This window comes from Solea senegalensis, linkage group LG16 (assembly GCF_019176455.1).
Source record: "Solea senegalensis isolate Sse05_10M linkage group LG16, IFAPA_SoseM_1, whole genome shotgun sequence".
Lineage (NCBI taxonomy): Eukaryota > Metazoa > Chordata > Actinopteri > Pleuronectiformes > Soleidae > Solea > Solea senegalensis.
The window spans coordinates 8,555,703-8,579,349 of record NC_058036.1 but is presented as its reverse complement, the minus strand read 5'-3'; the positions used below and the strand labels follow the sequence as shown (position 1 = coordinate 8,579,349).

Here is a 23,647-nt window from a genome sequence, read left to right as displayed (position 1 = left end):
GATCTAACTTCATTTACTGAGGTTTGTTGCCCCCTGCTGGTGTGACAAATACTGCAAGTGGCTTCAGTCGAGGTGCTCGGTCATTTCAGTCATTTCAGCTCAGTGCTGTCCTTTATTGTGAGGCTTTATCTCAAGGAGACTTATCGAGCTATGACGCTGCACACAGGTCGTTTCTCTGGGCTCATGAAAAGTTTTCTTTTGCGATGTTTGTGCTTCTCAAACAAGAGCGACCGTACACTGTAAATACACCCCCTAATACCTGGTTCATGTCTTTGGCTTTTTTAATGTTAAATGAAGGATATATATATGTTTGTTAGATTGTACACACTGGACCATTAACTGGTTATAAAGATGGTTGGTAATTCATATCATAGCCTACAATTTATCCTTTACTCACCTGATTTTCATGGAGCTTTAGGGAGTCAGTAAAATGAATCAGTTATTTGACATTCTGATACATTCTGATACATTCTAAAAAAGAAAAAAAAAAAACTTGGTTCAAATGTGACAGTTTCACAAATGTGAGCATTTGTAAGGTCTTTGGTTTAGATAGAGGCAGAGTGCAGATGCTTGAGGTGTAAACTTGAGGTGTTTTGTGTTGACTTGAGGGAACAGAGTGCGCTGACTGCACACAAACACACACACACTGTCATTCAGTGCAAGAATGGTACGGCTTGAGTGTGAACGACCATTTCCACTGAAGCTGATTTTTCCTTGTGTTACTAAATCGCAGACGCTTTAAAGTGTGTTTTTCCTCTTCATACCAGACAGTTGTATTGTGCTGGGTTATAGAGTGTGTACAGTTGATCTCTTTGTCAATAGATTCTCCCGTTGTCTTTGCTTGTCTGGTGTGAGCACCACCTGCGGAATTAAAGAACAGATCTTAAAGGCATGATCGGATGCTTTTCAGTTTGCACGTGTTGTTGTTTTTCTTTCTTACCCTTATATCCTGGCGACTGAAGAAAGCAACAGATTAAAACCACAAAGATCATGTTAAAGTATTGAAGATATGAGACGTTGTTTTCAGCTTCTTTCACAGATCTTGTCAGTTCAGCACCTGTTGATGAGAGAGTTTTACTCTTGGTCAGGGAGGGAGGGGCTTGTGTTCTCTTGATACTGCAGTCAATGGGGCTCATTAGATTTCTTTTTAGAGGTTTGTCTCCCCCTGCTGGTGTGAGAAATTCTGCAGGTGGTTTATAATCAGTTTAAAATTTAGGATTAAGTTATAGTTCTGGTGCTTTTGTCTTTTTTTCTCTCTGTTTGTGAACTGTAACTTTAAAAAAGTAAAGTAAAGAACATATTTGAATGATTTTTGGGAGATGAAGGTTATTTTTCAAGCAAGAAGTGATTGGATTTTGCTGGTGATTCAGTCAATAATCCCAATTCAGTACAGTTGTTGACTTGAGGGATAGGGATAGTTGTACTGACACTGGTTTTAGCCCATTCTGAGACTGCTTTTTCTAGTTTTCATTATGAATGAATAAGTTATTTTATTATTATTTTATATTATTAACTAAAGAAGCACTTTATTTATATTTGTAGTTTCTTAATGTCCGTGTGTCTTCATGTGTGTTGTATGTTCAATCCTGAAAATGGTGCTCATTTTCCTCCCCAAAATGAAGAAACCCTCAAACACTTACTTTACTAAAAATAGATGGATCAATAAATACAATCTCAAACTGATTGATTATGGATTAGTTTGCTAAATTACTAATAATGTAATAGTTGTTGGTCTAAACGCTTTGATTCAACAATATATCTTTCAGAATATGAAACCTATACATTAACATTGACTTTGTCATACATCATAAGTTACTTGCGTCATAATGCAGGTTCAGTAAAAGCATTTCCATGTCATTAATAGAAGAACATGAAGAGAAACACCCAGCACAGAGGTTTTTGATCAGCCTCGTCAGTTGACGGTGTCACTGTGTGGCTGACTCACGGCACAGAAATACCAGCCTTTGTCACCGGGCTCCACATTCTTCACCGTGAATGTTCCACTGTGAGCGTCGGGTTTGGTGGCTGCGAACTTTTTCACACTGAAATTTCCAAAATCGGGATCTATGTCTGCTCTTGTAAACGCGACTTGTTTCATGTCTTCTCCCGGCAGCTGTCTGTACCAGTACATCTGGAAATATGTTCCACCTTTGGTGTGGTTGCAGTGCATTGTTGCGTTGTCTCCCTTTTTCTCCCACACTATGGCAGTCTGTGTGACATCACTGCCATCAGCCAGACCTGTGTATATAAAGAGGTATTTATTAAAAAAAAAATACATTATATAACTATTAATCTGAAATGCAGTTTTCTGATGTTATTTATTTATTTATTTTACGTTACCTTTTACCCAGAGCAGAAACAGGAACAAGCTGCTAACACCACGTTTGATAAAGTCCATGTTCAGAGTCATAACTGTCAGTGTGGTTACAGAGTGAACAGACTGGTATGTGCATGTGTCTTATAATGTGTGGTGTGTGTGAGCAATTGAGACAGTTGTGGTATTCAGGATCCCCCTACTGGACAACACATAATCCTGCAGCTAACAAAGATTTCACATCAATCCATTTTCTTTTTGATGAATCAGTTGTTTGTTTGGTGTTCCCCAAAGCTCAACATGACGACCTTCTCTAATGTCTTGTTTTGTCCACAAACAGATTATTCCGTTTCAATTAGTTCTTTGTTATATGGAGCAAATAATTCACAAATAAACACACTCAAAAGTAAAAGACAAAACAGGCAATACACAAATACAAAGGCCAGAATAGTTAATTAAAAATGGAAAACGTGCAAATAAATGCGCTGAAGAAACCATGAATGTTTTTGTTTCCTTGTACTGAAATAGCCCAAGGCAGGATCTTTGGTTGTTGTTGTGAACATAATAACTTTATACTAGCAGTACCAATACATCTGTATGTAAGCAAAGATATTGATTTGTTTTTTTCCTGCTTTCTTTAGTATAGAGGAGCTAAGAAGAGAATATTCACATTTAACCCTATAAAACCATTTGTATCATGTTTCTGAGACCTATATCTTATCAACACAATCAATTATTTCCTTTAAAATCTTAATTAATAATAAATTAATTATTATTTATTAATTATTACTAACCATTATTATTATTATTATTAATAATAATAATAATAATAATAATAATAATAAATATTGTGTTCAAACCATGCATAATAACATAAAAAATATTTATTACGTGTGTATAACACACTATTTTGAAGATCAAATTAAAATAATTATTGACTGAAATGCCATTTAAAAATACATTTTGGGTATTTTCACAATAACAGTTTCTCTAAAATTATAATCGCTACCAATTTTTTATGTGTGTATTTTTAGATATCAAAAAGATTAGAAGAAGAGAGAAAAAGAAAGTGCTTTGAAATACTGTGAGTATTGGTGTGTAAGGTGCATCTTTGCCTACCATAAAATGAAATAAAAAGGCTGTAAAAGGTTTTTATGTAAAAGAACAAAGAGGAAAAACCGCCTCAAAAACAACGTATCAAATGATAAACACAGAATATCTCAAACAAAATGATATGGCAACATTTTTTTTTTTTTTTTTTGTATTTGTTATAATGTTTAATAAACATCTCAGTTCCATTTTCCATGTGTCAAACATCAAAAATGGGTTTCGCTTGTAGTGATCACTTCATATATGTATATGTATGTGTGTACATATATGTGTGTGTATACATATATATACATACATATATGTGTGTATATATATACACACACACATATATGTATGTATATATATGTATATACACCCATATATAGAGACATTTATATAAACACAATCCCCAGTCAAATAGAAAATAATACTAGGAAAATATTAGGATTGTCATTTTTTTTCCAAAAATTAAGTTGGAATTAATTTGAACTAATTTACAATGACCTGCAATAAACTGTTTGTTTCTGCTGTGAAAAAAGGAGCTAAATGTGTTGCAATGGTTCTATATGAATTTTTTTTTTTTTTTTTAAAGGGATCTTGGTTTGCTGTATTTTATTTATACATCTCTAAGAGAGAACGCTCCTTTTGAATTATAGTTCAGTCTGCAGTCCAGTAGATGGCACCATAGTCATACGTTTAAAGACATAGAAATAATACTAAAAAAAATGTGTTATTGTAATCTGGCTTTGAATAAACATGTACAGTAACTTGAAATTGTTTTACCCCCTGCTGTTTTAAAACCCTGACCCTCTTGTGTCGGAGGTCTCTGCTGTAAGTCACTGTAGATCACATTGGTCACAATATTTATTCACACAGCTGCTGCTGCTGCTGCTGCTGCTGCTGCTGCTGCTGCTGCTGCTGCTGCTGCTGCTGCTGCTGCTGCTGCTTTTCATGGACATGTGCACACAGTTCAGACATACATGAGATTTCACAGAGCAGCCATGGAGAGGAACGCTGCTGCGTGTGCACAGCAGGGAACTCATCTGTCACTGGTGGAGTCAGGAACAGTGTCCTCTGGTAGATTTACTGTACAATCCATTTGGGCAGCAGTTGATTCATCAACTACTTGTTTGGTCCATAAAGTGTCAAGAAATGTTGAAAAAATGTTCATCTGTAGATTTCAGGTGAACATCATTTTACCTACATGAAGCAAATCTTCCAGTCAAATAAACCTTTACAGTCTTTGTTGTGCGAGAGAAACTTTTTCTATCGTTTTACTGCTGGAAAGTTCATCCTTTTGTTTTATAAAATGCTTTATATACAGAAAAATTCAACAAAAAAATGTGATGGGGTGACAAACAGATCAGCTTCTCTCTTGTGACTCATCCTCCATGTTTTATTCTTCACTATGACTGCAGTGGCACTTTAATCTGAAATGAAAGCTGATGACTTGGATTGGAGCATTGACTGTATTTAAACTCAGAAGAACTGTATTATTACAATTATAACATTACCTGTGCTCGCACGTGTAGCAAGTAGGGATTGGACAATATATATAAAATTAGCTTTCATTACAATAAAGCAGGGGTGTCAAACGTACGGCACGGGGGCCAGAACCGGCCCGGCAGAGGGTCCAATCTGGCCCACAGGATGAATTTGTTAAAATTTCAATCTAACCGTATTTGTGACTAAATTTTTGTACCTTTATAGATCCAGTGTGATGTGTAAATTGTAAATTTAGGCATGATTTTGTTAAAATTGCACTTGTTACATGTTTTGTAAAAATATCCTTCATTAAATGTAAAACTAAGGAGAAAAAACAAAGGAGTTCTTGTTGTTCATAGGTTATTATGCTATTATTTTACTGGTCTGGCCCACTTGAGATTAAATTGTGCTGTGTGTGGCCCCTGAACAACAATAAGATGAATGTTGTGAGTTTTCATTATAGGGATAATCATGACTGGGGGAAGTAGTTTGTGTATGTGTGAACTTCTTCTAAAATCTTACTGATATAAAGCACATGACGGTGGAGTATGGACAGAATGCTCCGCCCGTATATGAATCTAAATTTAAAGCATATTTTTGGTGCTCATCATAAAACGGTGTGTTACCATGGCATCGGTGCAAAGTCAAATATTTGCGAACAAACAGGATCCAATGGACGCTCCAATACTCACGAAATTTGACGCACTTGTCAAATCTGATGTTGCTCACAGGACTGTCTTTGGCAAAAAAGCTCTACAGCGCCCCCTAGAACACTGCCAAAGTTGCTCCACACCTGACATGCATAAGGGGGAGCAAGGAGCCATCCTCATTGTACAATTATAATATAGTAAATCAAATTTATTTGCTATTTTGCTATTTTATTTTACTTTCAATAGTACATTTTACAAACATAGATTTTATGTCAAAATGTAGACACAGTCAATTGACTCAAAATAACTTCAAATAGGCACAATTGTGTCATTAGTTCTATATATGTAAAAGACTTGAATGCATCTGGACTTCAACATGGATGATTAGAACTCAGATTCTGTTTGTGGAGACTTGATTTAGACTCAGCAGAATCTCTTGGTTAAAACTCAGTGACTTCGTTGCTTTCATATGACTTCCTGTATCATACCATAATGTGAGAAGACTTTTTAGTAGGGTGAACTGGCCCTTAACAGTATGACTATGATTGGTAATACAGGTGGAAAGAGCGTTCAGGTGAAAGTGTTGAATCCAGGCTTATTGTGCAGAAGAATGCTTTCTGCTCCTCTGAACTCCTCTGCGATTTCATCAAATGTGCGACCTTTTGTCTCCGGGAGGCGAATCCAGGTGAAGATGAAGGCGAGCAGAGCCACGATCATGAAGAGGAGGTAGATGTACTCGCCACAGATTTTCTGATCAGGGAGAAACAGACCAAGGCTTTATTTTTTTAAACGTATTTCACAGAATAGTCTATTTAATCTATTCATTATCTATTAAACCATTACATTACATTACATTACATGTCATTTAGCAGACGCTTTTATCCAAAGCGACTTACAAAAGTGCATTTAAACATTTGGGTACACCAGATCCCATTCAAGCACAGATATCTACCACAGTGATTTCTAAAGTCTAGGTCGGGTAGAGATTTTTTTATGGTCCCTAAACTAATTTGCCGAATTTTCTTTTTTAGCTCAGACATAATGTATTTGTTTTAAATAACGTGCTTAAAAAGACGCTGTCATCTTTTTAAAGGTTAAAAATGATTTTAGGTGGCTGTAAATGAGTTGCTACATTACACATAAATTTGCTCTCACAATTTATCTGCATCAGCCATAGAAATATCCATATCCATAGTTATTTATGTGAATGCACATCAGTGTGATTGACAGCTGGTATCATCCAATATGAGCCTGGTTACAAGTGACATTGTGTGGCATCCATTTGTAAAACACCATGGTCTTTAAAACTTAAGATTATTATGGGTGACGTTGCAATTGATGCTTGATTACTCCATTGTACATTCACCACCAAAGCATAATGTAAACTATTTAGAACTAAGGAGAAGAAGAGAATGAAGAAAATGGAGAGAGGGAAGAGCTCTGCCATTTTTTCTGCTGTTTAAACGTTCATTTCCCTGGTTAACAGTAACTGTCCTTGGCGTTTAATCCCCGTTATTTAAACCTGTTTTTAAAGGGTTTAGCTGTAGGCTCGTACTTAACATTGAACAGATTTATGTATTTCTTTAGTACTCGTTACATAACAGCCGTGTCTCTAACGTGTAAGCACAGTGACAAAAGCAAACATGAAATCCATCTCCAAAGTTTCCCCCTGATGAGCAAACTGAATTCAGGCCAGTAATATAAACCTACCAGTAACGGAGGAAACAGCAGAGCCAGAACAAACTTCCCTCCCCAGTTGAGCATGCTGGTGAAGGCCATAGCGATGGGTCTGCCCGGCTGGTCGAACAACTCGGCTGCGATGAACCAGGAGATGGGACCAGGACCCAGCTCGTAGGCTGAAATCAGACAGAAAACCAGCAGGACCTGCAGACTGCCTAGTCCTGGGGCCAGATACTGGACAGTGGGAGAGAGACAAGTCAGTCTCAGCAGGATCATTCATGTATGTTGCATTATCAATCATCAATCACTCTGCCTATCCTTGTGTTCCACAACCAGGAAGTTTACAGTTTAGGTTAAATAATGGTCTTTTTTTCTGTGGCTGATGCAAGTTCAGCTGATACCCGACATACTGGTACAGTAGGGTGCCAGAATTGTTTTGGCCTGATATGTTTGACTGATTTACATTTTATATTAAAAATGAATTACAAAATTGATTAACTTAAATATTTATTGTACATTTACACTGCAGTGCACTCAAAATTATATGGAAGTCAATTTTTCACCAGTGTGATCCTGTAAAAAAATCCTGTAATTCATTATAATGACTTAGTATCTCAAAATAATGACTTAGTATCTCAATATAATGACTTAGTATCTCAATATTATGACTTAATATCTCAATATAATGACTTAGTATCTTTAATATAATGACTTAGTATCTCAATATATTGACTTAGTATCTCAATATAATGACTTAGTATCTCAATATAATGACCTAATATCTCAATATATTGACTTAGTATCTCAATATAATGACTTAGTATCTCAATATAATGACCTAATATCTCAATATATTGACTTAGTATCATAATATAATGACTAAGTATCTCAATATAATGACCTAATATCTCAATATATTGACTTAGTATCGTAATATAATGACTTAGTATCTCAATATAATGACTTAGTATCTCAATATTATGACTTAATATCTCAATATAATGACTTAGTATCTCAATATAATGACTTAGTATCTTTAATATAATGACTTAGTATCTCAATATATTGACTTAGTATCTCAATATAATGACTTAGTATCTCAATATAATGACCTAATATCTCAATATATTGACTTAGTATAATATAATGACTTAGTATCTCAATATAATGACTTAGTATCTATTATGACTTAATATCTCAATATAATGACTTAGTATCTCAATATAATGACTTAGTATCTTTAATATAATGACTTAGTATCTCAATATAATGACCTAATATCTCAATATAATGACTTAGTATCTCAATATAATGACCTAATATCTCAATATAATGACCTAATATCTCAATATATTGACTTAGTATCGTAATATAATGACTTAGTATCTCAATATATTGACTTAGGCTTATAAGTAATAATAAATGAAATAGGCATATAATAAATGAATACATTTTTGAATTTATTATCAACTTTTGGATGAAAAAAATAAAGTTTTAGTCCTCTTTGCAGCATTTATCACATTCCCGAGAACTAACATGACAACAACATAAGACAATATTCTGTAACTTCACTCTAAAGTTGCTATGATTTCTTTGAGTTCTGTGATTACAGCATGTTAAACATGAACATTTTCAGATTTTTTTGTGATGTCTCTATGACAGTAAACACAAAACTAAACATTAGATGAAATTGTCATGTCAATTTTTGCACCATTATCTATTAAATATCTACTCAATTAAAGAAGAGAAGTATGACGGATTCATCCTGATTAAAAATAATCGTTAGCTACAAACTTTTAACAATTTGAGCAAATGGCAGATTTTCTTCAATGGAAAATGTCCTGCTTAAATGAAAGGAGCAGTTGCACAAAATGAAATGATCTTACCACGACAGAATCCACTATGGTCATTAACAAGTTGCACACTGCTATTGAGATGAAACCAGTCAGGAGCAACCTTCTCCTCCCTGCCCTTTCCATCAGGAAGAACTGTAGAGGAAAGAATAACACAGCGGTGACTCTGCTCACATTCACTCTCTGAATTAAATTGCAACACTATCCTGTTGTGGTTTGAGCTGCAAAAGCGTTCACACGTTACAACGCTTTGTCTGTGGGCCAAGAATTTGGTGAAACTTTGTGGTAAAATCAACAAAATGTCTTGTATTTCAAGTAGATTTAAAGTTTATTGATCCATCTCTTGAGGAGCCAAAATAATAATTACATAAATCACATTGTTAGCATTGCACCACCGTTTCTTGTACTTACTGCTACCAAAGTGAAGGTCACGTTGACAGCTCCCACACCTAGAGTCAGGTATTTGGCCTCTTCAAACTTGGCCTGGAACATTTTGGTGGAATAATTGATGATCTGGTTGAAAAGAGCAGAAATGTTTATTAGGTTAGTGAGTTACTGGGTCTTTTCTGGGGTTTCAAGTGACACACTGTCCCTACAATTGACTGACTGTGTCTTTTTCAAACTAGGAAAGCATATTGTTCTTATTTGTTTGTGTATAAGGCATCTTTGAAATGTGAAACACACACTCTGGCTGCTTTGCTGTTGTAGAAACATGGCGTTCAAATAAAATGCTTATTCAGGCTATAAATACCAAACAGTTTAACCTATGACACACTTATAGAATAATTATTAGTAGTACATTCAATCTGCCCATAAACCCTTGTTAATGGACTGGACCTTAAAATAATGTTTAACCAGTACAAACTTTGCCTTCTGTGAAACCTACAACTCACCGCGTTGAATCCAGACAGCTGGCTGCCTAAGTTGACAATGAGGACAATGATGATTGGCTGCTTGTAGCTGCGTTTCTTGAAGAACTCGTGGATAGTGACACCGGTGTGAGTGTGTGCGGCCTCTTCCTTCATCTCCTCCAGCTCAGCGAACACCTTCTCTGTTCTCCCCCTCAGCCTCAGCAGAGCTTCAATATTCAAGCTCCAGTTTAATGACTAAATAAAAATACTACATGACCGTTATGTAAAAAGTTAGTCTCGTGAAATTCCAGTGACACATGTACCCACCAGCCTCTGCCTTGCTCTCCTCCCCCCGGTTGATGAGCAGGTATCGCGGGCTCTCAGGACAGAACGGTAGAACCAGGTACTGTATCAGTGCCGGGATCAAAGACAAAGACAACATCATGGCCCAGTAATGCTCTGTACCAAGCACCGACTCCAGACCAATCACCTGCAGAACACAAGTACATTTAGCTGAAAGGGTTTTTCTAAAAATGAGAAGCAAACCAATGTTCCAAATCAAACTTTGCCTGCACTTAATATTGATGGCAAACATCCAAAAGAGATCCAGTGATCTTTTGTTTTGATACTAACAGTGAAGCTAAACATTCATTTTATGCATTTTATTGAAAAGATAAGGCTGATTTAATACAAGCATAAAGGATCTATAATCAACAACATAAAAAAATCCATGACCTAAAATTTGGTCCTTACCATTCCCATTAAGATTATTTTGAGATACTAAGTCAATATAATAAGATACTAAGTGATTATTTTGAGATACTAAGTAAACATTTTGAGATAAGTCAACATATTGAGATATTAAGTCAATATTTTGAGATACCACGTCAATATATTGAAATACTAAGTCATTATGTTGAGATACTAAGTCATTTTGAGATACTAAGTCAATATATTGAGATAGTAAGTCATTATTTTGAGATACTAAGTCATTATTTTGAGATATTAAGTCAATATTTTGAGATACTAAGTTAATATATTGAGATACTAAGTCATTATTTTTGAGATACTAAGTCATTATATTGAGATACTAAGTCATTATTTGGAGATACTAAGTCAATATATTGAGATACTAAGTCAATATTTTGAGATACTAAGTCAGTATATTGAGTTACTAAGTCAATATATTGAGATATTAAGTCAATATTTTGAGATACTAAGTCAATATATTGAGATACTAAGTCATTATTTTTGAGATACTAAGTCATTACATTGAGATACTAAGTCATTATTTGGAGATACTAAGTCAATATATTGAGATACTAAGTCAATATATTGAATATATTGAGATACTAAGTCAATATATTGAGATACTAAGTCAGTATATTGAGATGCTAAGTCATTATTTGGAGATACTTAGTCAATATTTTGAGATACTAAGTCAGTATATTGAGATACTAAGTCAGTATATTGAGTTACTAAGTCAATATATTGAGATACTAAGTCATTATTTTGAGATACTAAGTCAATATATTGAGAAATTAAGTCATTATTTGGAGATACTAAGTCAATATATTGAGATACTAAGTCAGTATATTGAGATAGAAAGGGTTTTTCTAAAAATGAGAAGCAAACCAATGTTCCAAATCAAAAGATAAGGCAGATTTAATACAAGAATAAAGGATCTATAATCAACAATATAAAAAAATCCATGACCTAATATTTGGTCCTTACCATTCCCAGTAAGATTCCTGTGGCGAAGGACACCTGGTTGAGCGTAGCAAAGGCGCCTCTCAGGTTGGTGGGAGACACCTCCTGGATGTAGAGTGGATTCAGGCTCATCACTAACCCACAGAACAGGCCAAACACCAAACGTCCCAGGATGAGCACTTCAAACGACTCACTGGCTTTAGACGCAAACATCAGACCAGCCCCCACCACTGAGAGACAGTTCACTATTAAGATGGAGTTCCGTCTGGAGGGAAAGAAACAAAAAGATAAAAAAAATATGGAAATCTGAAATCATATCCCCCCACCATTACTTACCTGCCGTAAGAATCTGCTACATATTTGACTCCCAGTGAACCGAGCAAGGCCCCAAAGTCCTTAATGCTGACCGACAGCGACCACAGCAGAGTCAGACTGTGATCTGGAATCGACTGGTTGTGTCTGGCTCTCCAGGTGTGATTAAAGAACTCTTCAATGATCTGACCAATAAATGTCAATAGAAGAAAAGATGATTCATTAGATTTAGGACAAATAGTGCTGGACATCTTTGAGAAAGAGTTAGTTTTTAAATGCTTCATGAAAACAAAAACATCACAAAAGGAAAAAGTCTGCCTTAAAAGGTTTGTCCAGACGACCTGACCAGACGAAAAAACAAAACTGCTGCTTGGCAGAGTAGAGCAGAGCCTGGAGCTGAGCCCAGGAGTTTCAGCACATCGTTATATTTACTCAGTGTTTTATTGAGACGGTGAGATATTTGTGTCGCGATCAGCAGGTTTTCCAGCAGTTCTCTCCACCTGAATCATATTGTGTCGATTATGTCATTATGTGGATGATTCTATAATTTATTTGTGTTGTACGGAAACAAAAACGAAAGACATTCAACCAGCTCAGAGGTTATTGGAAACACTTTTGGTCCAGCTTCATAAAAGAACAAGACAAAGGTGATATATTACTTTGTACTTTACCCCACGTGGCGGGAGTGCCTGTCTGTTTGTTTGTTTGTGTTTCCGCACTTGCATTTGCCAATATGACCAGCAGAGGCCGCCAGAGGCTTGATGACCTGCGTTCAAGATGACTGCAGCACATAATATTGTGAAGGGGGGACATGAGCAGCAGCAAGGTCTTTTGGCTTTAAAGATCAGCTCTACCTGAACAGGGACTTGAACCCTGGACCCTCAGATTAAAAGTCTGATGCTCTACCGACTGAGCTACCCAGGCTTCGAATGGTGCTTTTCATGAACGCAAAATTCACCCGGTGGACAATTGGTGACAGAAGCCTCGTGAATGGGATCTATATGGGACATCTATCTAAGAGTTTTAGACTGGAGAAACCATCACTCAACAGAGGAGGTGGACTAAGACACCAACGATGAGCCACCTACAATGCTGTCCTGAGCTCTCTTCCAAAAAGAATCAACGAGCAAACACATAACAACAGTGAAGTCCAACAGCCACACAATAGATTCACCTCAGCAGATTCCATCTCTGCCTTGTTTCTGTATGGATTTCAATAAACAGTCTATTCATAAATATAATACTTGATTGAGCAGCTTAATGATTAACATTTAGACTAAAAGTCTTAACATAGGTGAGTTTCAACGATCTGTTTTTTCATGTTTAATTTTTTCAATTTGTGCATTAAATACACCTTAAATCTTGAAAGCTATCTTGAAATATCACATATTGACAAAAGGTAAATGCATAATTGCAAATGGAAACACATTCAGCGGAATAAAGGATGACTTTTCGAATTCTGATTTACATTTCACAGGCAGAAATTGTAAAGATATGCATTTTTGTGAACTGATGAGAAGACCACATCTTTTCTCAAATAGCTTTTTGTTCACATCTGTGGTTGTTTTGGCGTTTTTTTTATAAATCACCAAATTGCACTTTCTCATCCTTCCTCACATTTCCACCATCTACTGCTTATCTTGGTGAACTACTCCTAGTATTCATTTAACTGAAGTTTATGAAAACGTGCATTGTCTTTTACCAAAACTGTCAAAATGTTGTCAGAAATGGCAAGAAAAACTAGGACTGCACGCATGATAGGGCCCTCGGGAGTACAGCAGTTCCATGACCTCACTTTCAATACCGCAAAACCTTTCCGTAACTTTACGCCTTTGACGTGTCATTTATGTAGGATGCAAATCGCCAAAATGGATGCCAAGATTGAGTTGAGGCCACGGTTACGGTCATTTGTTTTTGTTTGTCTTGGTCTGTAACATCTACCCACCAAGTTTCAGGAAATTCAATGTATGCCGAAGTTAGAGGGCACTTCCTGTTTCGTGGCAAATTGTCGAAATTCGCGGAAAAAACAGAGGGTTGCCGTGGCCACGAAGTTTTGAATCCACAAAACCTCTCGACAACTTTTCACCTTTAAAGTGTCTGGTACAAATTGGCATGTTTTTTATTTCGTTACGACACGCTCGGGCGAGTTCGATCATTTACGTAGAGTAAAAATCCCCAAAATGGATGCCAAGATTCCAAATGGCCGACTTCCTGTTAAGTTGAGGTCATGGTTAATGTCGATTTTTTTGTTCGTCTTGGTCTATAACATCTTCCCACCAAGTTTCGGGAAATTCGGTGGAACTCAATTTTGCCTCTGTTTTCACCAATGCACAGGTCCGGGAACTATGCTGATGTTGCAAGTTCACCAAACCTGACCTGCATGCAAAGTTTCAAGAGTTTTTAGGCACGTTAACCCCTCAAAAATGACCGGAAAGCCACGGAGGCTCCTCGCACATATCCGTGCCAGGAGCCATTTCGGCCCCTGTCATTCGTGGCTCGGGCCCTAATACAATTATAATCCAAGCTAATGTCGTGTAGGGCTGCAACTAAGGATCGTTTTCATGATTTTCTCGATTAATGGAGTAATCGTTTGGTCCATAAAATGTCAGACTATGTTGATACGTTTTTCTCAGGCCTGGAAATGATGATGTTCGTGTTCATGTTTTTGTCTTTCAGCTCCCGCGTGACATGCGTACCTTGGCTGGAGCGTTGACGTTGCCGGTGTGGTAGCCGATCTGCAGTGAGCCCAGCACCGCAGCCAGGATGGAGGTGAGGAGTGTGGCTGTCAGATGGCTCTGTGTCGAGGTCAGTGGCATTTACTTATTAATTACACTTCACAGGAAACCACGTATGGTAAAATAAATGAATAAGTGGCTACAAGAAAGTTTTTGATTACCTGTTTATACATTTTTTTTAATTAAATACTGTATATAACTGCATTGCAGTACAGATATAAAATATAGATTACATAAACAGACCATGAGTGTTGCTCAAATGACTGGTTACTGAAGTTAATACATTTTTATGTTATATCTAATCATGAAAAAGTAATATTTTATCAGATGGAGGGGGAAACGAATAGAATATTTAGCTTAAACCTTAACTCATGGTTATTTGTAAGGGTCAAAGGAAAGGGAACCGCAGTATTTTCACACACAGGCAAGATGTCCAGAATCTTAATGACCACAAGTGAGTGTAAATGCTCTTTGTGTCACCGTGTAGAAAATGAGCTAAAACAAAACAAACCTCCTGGCTCGCCATTTGTGTGGATGAGACCCTCGGGGTGCACGCGCATTTATTTCCTGGTGACTCCCTCTGCTGAAAATAATCAATAAAAACAGAAATGATGGCAGAATTAGAGCAACACACAATAACTGTACAGCACTATGACGACAGATATACTGTACATGTGATGATACGGCAAGGAGATTTAATATCATGGACCTGCTAGTTATTATTAGTATTTTAAATACAAATATGGATTTGATATTGATATTTGAAACATAAAAAAAAAGAATACTGAATCCAAAAATGCAATAAATAGATTTTGAGAATGTATAAGTCACTACAATAACATACTTACCTGTGTTTTGCACTAAAGCAGAAATGTATCCAAAATGTCAATGAAAAACTTAAAAATAAAGTAAATAAAATAAAGAAATCCAGTTGGTTGTTGCTCTGAGGAGGAAAACTGCATCAAAAACACACCCAAACACTGGATTAACATTAAGGTTTAGATAAAAATTCCAAACACTTCATTCAATATCAAATAGTTGTCCTGTAACACCTGTTCTTCATTGTAAGGTCTATATCTCTACATATGTAGTCAAGTTCTCACCAGTGTCTCTGAGCCTCTGTTGAGCCGTGCAAACGCCTGAATTTCAGATACTGTATGCGTGTGTACAACATGCAAACACACACACACACAGTCATGATGAAGTCTCACCCAGCTGGTGAATTTGGGGCAGGCCCGTCAGAATGGCAGCGACTTGCAGGCCTCCGCTTGTTCTCATGGACCAGCTGATGGACGTCCTCAAGTTCTCACCGACCCATGATCGGTGCTCCAGTTACGTTTGAACATCAAGTCAACTTTGATCTGAAGATTAAATTACACCAATGTTTCCACAGCTGAATGAAGATGCTCCGCCATTTTGAGCGCTGCAAAGGCGTTTTGCCAGTAACATAGTTGTGTTTTCTGTGTGTGTGTGTGTGTGTGTGTGTGTGGGCTGTGATGATTAAAAACCTGGCGTTGGACCTCGAAGTATCCTTCTAGGAGCAAAGAACAAACGCTAAACTGAATCTGTATGTTTTGTGTGCTTCATCTGAATGTGGGCTCTGTCAAGCAGTACTATCAGACCCGACTGAGGGAGCGTCTGTGTATACAGCAGCAGCGCAGGAGGGGATAGAGACAAGAAGTGTTTACTCCATCAAACTGCTGAACGGCCGGGTTTCTTTGTGTTTTCAGTTAAACTCCAAACGTGTTTTCTAGCCGTTCCACCAAACTATTTTAATGTTGTGTTGCGCTGATAGACTTTTTGTGGGAGCTAATTTGACGACGACAGACAAAAAAAATGCTCAGATGAACCTCTGGTACATTAGAGCACAAAAATACTTCAAATAGTTTGTTGTCATTGGGTGATAAAATGCATTGTCCACCTGCGAGCTCTGATCTTGCAGCTGAGTCCTCAATTAGCATGCGGACACGTCTGTCTAGAATCTAACCTTTGACCCCTGAGCCCTGGCCTCCTGGCAGGTGACCCCATGACCCTGAGCTCCGGCTGCCGGGCAGGTGCTGGTGTGCAGTTGCAGTGTACACCAGCATCATCCCCCCACAGCTAATGTGTAGCTATCACACAGTCCTCTCTAATTACCTGTAATGGTGTTGGATCTGTTTCTAAGTGTTTCAATGCACACACATGTTTTATTTTTTATTTTTTATTTTTTTTTTACTGAGCGACCTCTACACGGACCCATGTGATCCATGTTAATTGTTGTGATTTTTGTGTGCTAAAACAAGTGGTGATAGTCAGTGGAATTTATTTCAAAAGACCTTACATTTTACCTTTAAAAAAAATAATCTTTGTTTGATTACCTTAACTACCTTAACTCAGCCAGGACTATGTTTCAACACATTTGATTTATTATTTAATTAAATGACAATTAAAATAATTTAGAGGCTCTTCAGCTATGAAAATGAATGTAGAAACAACATGGACACATAAAAGACTTATTTTGAGGCTATGAAAACTACAGGTTTTATGTACAGTATTTTCTATAGTAAATTATTATATGGGTTGTATTATGAATTAGGTTGTATATACATCTTTTGCCAATAAACCCTCCTAAATGTTACACACTAGACCATTAAACCACATCTTGTATCACTTGCACTGCCCACACGTCACTTTCAGAACACAAATTCCACTCTTCACCTATGAAAGCCCCTTTGCCTCTACCCACCTACCCTTCAACAAAGGAGAAAACACACTCACTCACACACACACACACACACACTTACATCCCTAAGCAGCTGCGTCATTATAAAACTCTTTTGAACTTCACACTGGAAGTCAAAAGCCACATGTGTCAGTACAAGACAGATGTACTGCAGCTGCCTTGGCTCCAGTTCCATCTGTGATACAACCCCTCCCCCCCTGCAGCCTCACCCTCCTCCTCCTCTTCCCATCATGCACTGACAACATCCACAACTTTGAAGTCTCATCACTAAATCAGAGCATTTCTGACTGCGCATATATCCACAGGACACACCGTGTTCCTCCTCTGTAATGTCCCTTATTTATAGAGCGAGTCCCCGCTTAGTCCGCCTCTAGTGATTCATTACGGTATGTTCAAACAATGCCGCCGACGCGTGTCAACTTTCAAATCAAGGAATGCCGTGGAAATCAGAAGTAAAGTCAACAAAAGTACAACTCATAAAGTTTTGTTGGAAACTTTCATTCATGTCAGGTCCTGAGAGTCGATTGGCTCAGCTTATGCTGTGTCACGTCCGCGTGTGAACCTACAACCTGCAGTGAACCATCTTCACCTTTAGGGGTCAGCATTGAGATCTTTTCTCCCATCACATTCCTCGGTGCTTTCTCATCTGCTCACAGCACCGACAGGTCCAAACTGTCAGGATCGGTTGTTGCTTCTGTTGTTGTTCACTGGTTTAACTGTACCACATAGTGCAAATGGTTTAAGGGAAGTGATGAGGAGAAATATTTAGAACTGACCAAACTAGACAAAGACATTTTAGGCAAAGAAAAATTATCAGAATGGAAGATTTTTTTCGCCTGCAGTCAAAATGAGCAGATGCTTGGAAATACACTTTAGTGGCTCTTTTGTGGTGCATTCCATTTACGTCGAAGGTCAGAAGATTGGTATTCTGTTATTCTGACCAGTAGTTAACAACAAAGTCTACTATGACAACAGTGCAACACACTTAATATGATACTAATAGGAGAGAAAGGCAATAATCTGAGGCATTGACGGGGTAGCCTCGACTTGAAGGCATCATAATTCCTTTTATGCACTTGAAACTAGAGCCGCAACTAACGATTATTTTCATCATCAATTAATCTGTCAATTATTTTAATCGATAAATCGATTAATCGTTTGGTCCATAAAATCATAAAAAATGTTGATCTGTGTTCGTCAAACCTGGTTATCCAGATCAAAGAATTGAAGAAAATACTCACATTTAAGAAGCTTAAACAACAGGAAATCTTGTTTTAATCATGAAAAAAAGCTTCAAATCGATTATCAAAATAGTTGTTGATTCATTTAGTAATCGATGAATTGTTTCAGCTGTACTTGAAACAGCTAAATGATAGCCTTGTTCATGATTTAGGTGATTTTTTTTTTTGGTAATGCTGTGTCATTAGTTCAAATAGCTGAGAAATTGAACGTACGTTGAAGAAGCGGTGTCAGTTTTCGTCACAGTGCCAAAACGCTGCACCTGAGTCCACACATTTTTCAAAAACATCAGTCCGTTTCACCCAGTGACAACACACGTCAGCGTTTTGTCTATTCCAGCACATCTATAACTTCATCAGCTATGATTAAGAAACAAATGTGAAATGTGAAACATCTTGAAATGGTCTGGATGAGCAGTGGAAACGTTGCTGGTGAGGAGCAGGATCATCTTGGCTTCCTCGCTGTCGGACTGACAGTCATCTGTAAACCTCCATCACTATACATCCCCCCCTGGTGATTAGCTGTGATTACTGGACTGTTAGGTTTCTGTTAGTGCTTGCATGTGATGTGCAGCTCTGCAGCATCTGGAAGCACTTCAGCAGACACACACACACACACACACACAGTCTTGTGTTCAAATGTGGACTCAAAGAGACACTCAAGAGTCTGCACAGTCTTCTCAGAAAGTTTTCTTTTCTCTTTCTTGGCACGAGTGTCCAGTCCGAATTAGACTAGAGCTGGATTTTTTTTTGGTTGTAGTGGATTAAATGATGGATACAGCATACAGTCTCTATGGTGTCTAGTGGTGATGACAGGAATCATAAAATACAAGCCAAATAAAAAAACAAATTGAAATCTGCTCTGAGCTGATAATATAAAGTCTGCTCTAAACATCAGCTACTGGAGCAAAATGTTTGACATGTTGACGTGAAGCCGATTAGTCAGAAGGGCACACCCGCAATGTGACCCACATTTCACTGTAGAAAAAAAACAAACAAAGTAAGTATTTACAACAGGAGCCATGTTTTTGTCACGTGTTCATCAGCCATCGCAGTGACTCTTGGGAATTTAATAAGAAAAACGTACACAACTCAAAACAGACATTCACACCACATCAGTAGCTCACAGTTCTTCCCAACGTACAATCCTGTCCCAATCCTTCCCAAATGTGAATAATTTTTTCACATACCAAAACTTGTTGATCAGGTTTTTTCCTCCCTGTTCCTCAAACACCCTGACAGAACTGACTGACTCTTACATGAGGTGGCAAAGCTCCACGTGTGCGCGAGCGTTTCGCAGAGCGCTGGCTGGCATCAGCTGTTGGAGGACAGACACGGAGTGTGTTTACACGCAACGTGACTGCACTCATTTTTACAACAGCGTTGTTTACATTCACAGGGATCAACGTGAGCATGACAGTGAAAATGAGCAGATATTAATGGGTTCCTCGCCCACATAAACATCTTATATTTAAATATAAGATAGCAGGTTCTTTTATAGTACAATAATATAAAGTGTATTTTAAACATTTGTCTTGACGGTGTTCTGTTAGGCGAAAAATAAACCTGGAGACTGTGCAGAGATGAACTTTTGATCACTGCTCATAAAAATGAATAGCATATGGAGTTTATGATTAATATGCTGCGTCCCCAAGCAAAAGGGACTGGGGCAAATCTGAACATCCTCCCCTCAAACCTCGGCATAACTAAATTATTCAACATATTCTTAATTCTTCTCTTGTCTTCGCATGATTCATCGTTCAAACTTTACTATTTGAATTGCTTTGAGTGTTAACAACCTCTCTGATTTCTCAGTTTTCTTTTCCCCCCATATCACAAACGAATAATTAGAACGGAGAACATCATTTCTAGGTTCGGGAAACACCGATCAACATTTTCGGACATGTTATGGTCCAAGCAATGACTCCATTAAATTGAGAAAATAAACGACAGGTTAATGAACATAACTGTTAGTTGCAGTGGTAATTAATATTCGCTTAGTGGGGGGTGAGAAAAGTAGCCACGGTGATAAGTTACACAACACAGTGTGCAGGATATGTGTAAACCAATGGTTTATTCGTGGTGGTTTGACCTTAAAGCTGTAGTTGGATAGTTTTCATTCACCTCTTTTGTTTAGTTATCAAAATCATACAGACAAACCAAAACAGAGCGAAAATGGTTAGGTGTTAGCAAGCTTCTGCTAACATGCTAACCATCATACAGACAATAATGTTTCAGGGTTGTCCTTAGTTTTGAAGTCTCTAAAGCTGTAAGCGGCTTTAGTTTGTATATAAAGCCGTGTTTCAGTGTAAGTCTATATGATTATACAGTTAGCAGTGTGTATCTACTGTACCAGTATTGTGAGTGGAAGATAGGACATGACGGTAAAATTACTCTAATACCTGCTTTACGCGTTTCACAATTCTCACAATCAGTTACTATGTTTTTTTTTTTGAAAGATATGTTCTTACTAAACTTACAAAAAAAAAAAGTTTATTAGTACAAACTTTGTAGACAAAAAAGAGTCAAGGAATCTTGTGCAGGAAAACCACAAAGTACATACATCATAATGGTCTTGCCTTGGTTTTTGGGTTGCACAAAAAAAGTAAGCTAGTAAAGTAACCACATATTCACAGCTAGCTTTGCCCGACACACAAAAAACACACATAAGACAGATTTTCTTCACAAGAATGTGATTGTTGAGTCAAATGTGTTGCATGCAACAGTGCAAGGGGGCTTCACACAGCTAATTCTGGCCTGATAATTTAGACTCTGTGATCACAGTTTAATTCTAATGTTCACATAGAAATGGCACATTCATTCGAACTCGTCTACACCACCACAGTTCTTCCTTTAGGAGTTTGAAATGTGTATCGAGCGACATTTAGACAGAAAGAGATTGAATGGGAGTTTGACTTTAGTGGCCCACCACTACCTGTGTATACGTTTAAATGTGTAGCCACTAAATATGGCAGACAGAACACATGGGAGAAATGAAGTAACATGAACCCGCTCGCTCTTCCAGTGGTGAGCTGCTCATGTAATCTCTTTACAAATATATTCTTATCTAGAACCTTTTCAGTCACTTCAGAAAAAACTCCACATACAAACAGGTACAATTTCAAACATAGGGAGGCGAAAGTGCAAATATTTTGGCGCCACTTCGTTTTTTTTTTTTTTCTGTCCCACATCTCAGGAACGTCTTAATTTTTCTGCTCCATCTTTCTCTTTCCTGTCAGCAAGCGTACAGATGCTTTCCCTCTGTGCCCTCTGCTCTCATCTCAGCTTCTGGATCCTTCTCTTCTCATACCAGACGACCTACTGGGAACGGAAAGACGGGAGAGGGAAGAAAGGGAAAAGAAAAAGAATAGAAAATGTGTTCACTTGTCAGTTTTGGTATGCAAGCTGCAGATGTGCTGCTGTTCCATGACAAGCCGGTGCAATCCCTTGACAAACACAAGCCAATCTGGCCCGGGTGGACTAGCACACACATTAGATAATGCTTTTAACATTTACAAACTACCGACAGTGATGGATGAGATGAGATTACAAACGGAGTCAATGCAATAATCGATTAATCTGCCTTGAGTAATCGTTTGGTCCATAAAATGTTCGAAATTATTGTTTTGTCCACAAGCCAAACATTTAATTTTTATGATTTCTTTGTTTTATGGAGCAAAGAAACGCAACACATAACAATTCATTTAGTAATTGATTTATAATGAATTGATCGAGTAATTGTATCAGCCCTTCTGCAGCGATTAATTCATTAATAATTATTAATATATTACTAAATCAATCACTAACTATTTTGATAATCTATTCATCGGGTTGAGTGGGTTGTTTTTTTTAAAAAAAGAGTTAAAACAATCTCTCTGATTTTTCAGCTTCTTTATTGGGAATCATTTGTTTGTTATTTGCTCCAAATAAATCATTCAAACGGAATCATTTTGGTTTGTGGACAAAACAAGGCACCTGGGAACAACATCATTTTGAGGTTGGGGAAACACTGATCAACATTTTCCAACAGTTTCTTACATTTTATGGACCAAACAAACTGTTTAATTGAGATAATAACAGACAGACTAATGGATTATGAAAGTAGGTGTAACCCTACAAACATAAAAAGATGATGTAAAGACACAAGTCAGCACAAATGATACAAAACTACTCAATAAAATAGGGATGCACCAAAATGAAATTTGTTAAGCCAATTCCAAACCATTGTTTTTTATCTACTTTTGTTGTTATGGCTGGGACTGTGTGTACTTACCTCACTAAAGGCAAGGCATTGCAAATGTATAGATTGTTATTCATGCTTCAAAGAATACATACATTTTGTGTAGAAGAAAGAACGAAAGAAAGAAAGAAAGGAAGGCCTCGGAGAAAAAGAGATGTGAACAGCTTAGATTGCTTACAGATGGCTACGAAAGAGGAGAGCAGAGGTCTGTTTGAGCACTGTGAGAGTCCAGACTGTGTGTGTGTGTGTGTGTGTGTGTGTGTGTGTTTGTACACACCTCTGTATCTGTTGTAGTGTAGGGTAAACATTGTGTGTCTGAGTATGTGAAAAAGTATGTGAATTCTGTTCTGTCTGCTTTAATGTCCCTTGAGTATAGGGTTGATTGTGTACATGCAATGTGAGTGTATGTGTGTGTGTGTGTGTGTGTGTGTGTGTGTGTGTGTGTGTGTGTTAAATGGGGGTGGGGGATTTGCAGGTGCAGGTCTGTGTCACTGCCTGTTAGGTTCACCATGAACGTCCAGCTGATTTCACTACACACGCGAGAAGCTTCTGTAGTCTGGGGCGACGTGTTAACTGCAGAGTCAAGTATTCAGTCCGCGGCTCCATAAATCACAGTGTACACTCCACACGAGTAGTGTTTTCACCTATACTTTAAGTGCACAAGATAAAGTTAATAGTAAAACATTACAGCCACCTGCGAGGTGCTTGAAAAAGGTTTGTACCCGGAAATGAGGAGTGTATGTCCATTTTGTGGCATAACTGTATATT

The 23,647-nt window shown here is 37.4% G+C and overlaps 2 protein-coding genes, 1 non-coding gene and 1 gene segment (V, D, J or C); all 4 read right to left on the bottom strand.

Moving 5' to 3' along the window:
* Positions 1-1,816: 1,816 nt before the first annotated feature.
* LOC122782473 lies at positions 1,817-2,673 on the bottom strand. The segment is given in 2 exon segments: positions 1,817-2,238; positions 2,341-2,673. Coding segments are annotated over 2 exon segments (396 nt in total).
* Positions 2,674-5,278: 2,605 nt separating this feature from the next.
* On the bottom strand, positions 5,279-15,866 carry LOC122782461 (solute carrier family 2, facilitated glucose transporter member 1). Of its 2 annotated transcripts, none has more exons than XM_044046801.1 (11): positions 15,528-15,866; positions 15,191-15,262; positions 14,641-14,739; positions 11,969-12,129; positions 11,657-11,897; positions 10,250-10,412; positions 9,965-10,149; positions 9,483-9,584; positions 9,105-9,206; positions 7,249-7,452; positions 5,279-6,288 (listed from the first exon to the last, which is right to left on the bottom strand). In XM_044046801.1, exons 2-11 carry the CDS (start codon positions 15,203-15,205, stop codon positions 6,109-6,111), a joined length of 1,452 nt encoding a protein of 483 aa, XP_043902736.1. In that variant the 5' UTR covers positions 15,206-15,262; positions 15,528-15,866; the 3' UTR covers positions 5,279-6,108. The 2 variants fall into 2 exon arrangements, with proteins under 2 accessions (XP_043902736.1, XP_043902737.1); XM_044046802.1 differs by having other exon boundaries at positions 15,783-15,866.
* On the bottom strand, positions 12,796-12,868 carry trnak-uuu. Its single transcript has one exon. It is a non-coding gene; the product is annotated as a tRNA-Lys (tRNA).
* A 3,798-nt stretch (positions 15,867-19,664) lies between the features above and the next one.
* smoc1 (SPARC related modular calcium binding 1) overlaps positions 19,665-23,647 on the bottom strand; it is a 56,893-nt gene continuing 52,910 nt past the window's right edge. For 3 of the 5 annotated variants that reach the window (XM_044046797.1, XM_044046796.1, XM_044046800.1), the window contains exon 14: positions 19,665-21,960. In XM_044046797.1, the coding sequence (XP_043902732.1) occupies positions 21,944-21,960 (17 nt within the window). In that variant the 3' untranslated portion in view covers positions 19,665-21,943. The remainder of the gene's footprint in view (positions 21,961-23,647) is intronic. The other 2 variants (XM_044046799.1, XM_044046798.1) reach the window with 1 other exon arrangement.

Bases quoted from the DNA above. Each gene is read 5' to 3' on its own strand.
- LOC122782461 (XM_044046801.1), bottom strand. The intron at 9,207-9,482 runs GTAAGTACAAGA...TTTCCTCTACAG, and splicing joins TGACCTTCACTTTGGTAGCA to TTCTTCCTGATGGAAAGGGC. The intron at 7,453-9,104 runs GTAAGATCATTT...CCCACTGTCCAG, and splicing joins CCATAGTGGATTCTGTCGTG to TATCTGGCCCCAGGACTAGG.